The sequence below is a fragment of the Austrofundulus limnaeus genome, unplaced genomic scaffold, assembly GCF_001266775.1.
Source record: "Austrofundulus limnaeus strain Quisiro unplaced genomic scaffold, Austrofundulus_limnaeus-1.0 Scaffold1688, whole genome shotgun sequence".
Taxonomy (NCBI): domain Eukaryota; kingdom Metazoa; phylum Chordata; class Actinopteri; order Cyprinodontiformes; family Rivulidae; genus Austrofundulus; species Austrofundulus limnaeus.
Window position 1 is genome coordinate 56,595 of NW_013954090.1, and position 3,142 is coordinate 59,736.

The 3,142-nt window shown below is 37.3% G+C and overlaps 1 protein-coding gene across 1 annotated transcript in view; it reads left to right on the plus strand.

The window, feature by feature from the left end:
• Window positions 1–3,142, plus strand: part of zgc:162698 (Transmembrane protein 87A-like) — a gene marked incomplete at its 5' end in the record, with an annotated part of 12,377 nt that overhangs the window by 6,654 nt on the left and 2,581 nt on the right. The window contains 3 exon segments of the mRNA XM_014033295.1: window positions 753–814; window positions 2,078–2,130; window positions 2,202–2,232. Of these exon segments, the coding sequence (XP_013888749.1) occupies window positions 753–814; window positions 2,078–2,130; window positions 2,202–2,232 (146 nt within the window).

Consider the following 3,142-nt stretch of genomic DNA (forward strand, 5'->3'; position numbering starts at 1 on the left):
TGATAAATACTGAAAATCACTGATAAATACTGAAAATCACTGATAAATACTGAAAATCACTGATAAATACTGAAAATAACTGATACATACTGATAAAAAATGAAAGGTGTTTAAATGTAGCTGAAAGGAGCCAAAGAAAAGCTTAAAGTAGCAGAAGAAGAGGAAGATGAAATTAGCTGTGGATTAGCAGAAAATATTAGAACGATAGCTAGAAAAGCAGAAAAAAGCTAAAATCTGCTAAAAATGAGCCAAAGGGAACTGAACTTCACACCACGAAATTAAAAACAGCAGAAAAAGTTCAGAAAAGATTTAGAAACATTTTGAAGGTTTTTAACGATGAAGTGAGAAAAAGCTAAATATCTCAAATAAAAAGCCAAAGTCCTGAAAGTCACAGCCGAAATGTCCCGAAGGAGCTGAAAAGTTTCAGATATAAATTGTTGAAAAAGAACAACTAGAGACACGTAGGAGAGAAAAACTGATGTGTTGTGTGTTTGTTTGTGTGTTTATTTGTGTGTTTATTTGTGTAACAGGTACGCCTTCAGCCCTCTGGTGGATGAAGAGAGTGAGGATGAGGAGAAGGAGCCCATGATGAACGAGGCTTTCGGTCTGAAACTTTGACTCTTTCAGACGTTAGGATTGTWAACGAGTTAGCTCCTAACGAGTTGGAATAAATCATGTTTCTATTTATTCACTCAGAATAACTTCAGTTTGACTTTTTGACTGAAGTTTTTATTTTCATTTATTTTTCTCAGAGGGGATGAAGATGAGGGGCACGAAGAACGAGACCAACGGTGCGGCCAAGGCCAACAAAGTGGTGAGTTAGTCCAAGTGTGTGTGTGTGTGTGTGTGTGTGTCTCGACGGGTATTTGGTGACATATGAGGACCAAGGTTATAATAGTTTGGATTTTTCATTATAGTTTCGTTTCTTTGTGACTTTATTTATTTAATTCAGTTTTCATTTGTTTTTTCAGTGGGTTTGCTAGTTTTATTAGTTATTATTTAATTTTTTTGTTTAGTTTTTATTAGTTTTAGTATTAGTTTTTTTATAGTTTGATTAAACATATTTGCCAACTAGGATTGAGCAATATTGACAAAAAAATGAGTCAGGATTATTTATGGTGTTTAGCAGATTAATCCCCTGGAGTCCCTGGACACCTCATATCCTCGTCACATGACCAATTTAAACCACTCTAGTGGGAAAGATAGGCTTTCTGTAAAAATCTGTTACAAATTGTGTCAAAATACAGACTTCAAGCTAAACATCAATTTTTAAATTGTCGACAGACCAAGTAAAATTATGATTAATAAATTACATAATTTAAAAAAACGTTATTCTTATCTGAAGCGGAGAGGAGCATCGAACTGACTGATGGGGAAATCTCCAGTCAGTCTGCCTGCTGGCATTAATCATATTTATCATCAAGTGCCAATAAATAATCCATTAAAGATTTTATAAGACCCTATGTACTCAAATTTTAAATTATGAAAAGTCCCATGAGCCTTTGCTGCCCGAGCAAACGTTGAATTTTCTCCGTGTCCARGGGCTGAAAAAAAATGTGGGCAACTGCACAGGCTGCAGCTTAATCATAAAAAACACAACTTTCCTTGAAATATTAGCATTTCGTGTATTATATTACTGCATTTGGCCCCCCCACCCCCTCAGATTGATTTTAATTTTGGCCCTTTCAGAGAAAATGTTTGGGCACCCCTGTTCTACAGGGATTAGATGTTCTTGTCTTTTGTTAATAACATAGATTATTTTTTGTTATATGAGCTTATTCTTGAAAAAGGAGCAGATATAATATTTTTTCTTCTCTCTGCTGCCTTTCATTTCATTTGTGATTTTGATATACATATATATAGATATTTTTTTCATTTTTCTTTTTATATTTTTCTTTTATTGTATATAAAATCATTTGTTTTGTTTTAATGAAATGAAAAATGAACTGAAATTGAATTATTTTAGGATAGTTTTAGGGTAAATGGTCAGGGTATAAAGTCTAAAAAAACATGAATGTAAGTCAATGGAAGGTCCTAATAACGATAGAAATACAAACCTGTGTATGTGTGTGTGTAGGACGAGGACCTGAAGTGGGTGGAGGAGAACATCCCTTCGTCGATGGCAGATGTGTAAGTGAGAGTGAAGCTTGAGATGAAGCTGCAGAGTTTCTACTGTTGAACATTTCTCTCCTCTTCCTCAGCGCCCTGCCTCCTCTGCTGGACTCTGATGAGGTGAGTGTGACACAAACACACACACACACACACACACACACACACACAGGCTGCAGTACCGACTCTGAGCAGCAGGGGGCAGCAGACACTCAGCAGTGACGCCTCGTTGTCCCCCCATCCTTGTTGCCATGGCGAGCGCAGCGCCGTGACGTCAGCGGCCCTGTGTTTTGGAGGTGCTGCAGCCATTAATAATCCACCCCGGGGACGTAAACTAAACCCAGAATAATATAATCTGCCAGCATCAGCTGACAGCGGGATTACACCTTCCTGTTTGTCTCCTCCTCATCCTCCTGACTGAGCCTCTGTAAGCTGTGTTTCCTGACTTTATGAATGAGGAGAACATGTTGCATCATAAATGTTTCATATATATGTTTTATATCATAAACATTTATGATGCAACATGTTCTCCTCATTCATAAAGTCTGAAAACACACAAGGGTCACAACATACTTACAAACAACAATACAGGTGTGACAGTGGGCCGTCAAAAGCCACAGCTACACCAAACTAAACTAAAAAAACCTCACCATAAAAATATAAAATAAACCAGACCAACCAGCTGAACGGTTAGGGTTGGGGTTGGGATTAAGCTTAGGGTTGGGGTTGGGATTAAGCTTAGGGTTGGGGTTGGGATTAAGCTTAGGGTTGGGGTTAGGATTAAGTTTAGGGTTGGGGTTAGGTGAGAAGCTAAAACCATGACGAGTTCTCTCAGCTCCACTCTAAACTGAATAAATGTGTTTTACTTCAGGGGTTCTGAACGTTTTTGACCTCGGGGCCCAGTTTATTGAACATAAAGTGACACGAGGCCCAGTCACACATTACTAATGCACGGCTCAAAATGATAATTATTCTAAATGTTGGTTTAATTTTTATTGTATTTACATTACAACTAAATTAAATATACTTACAT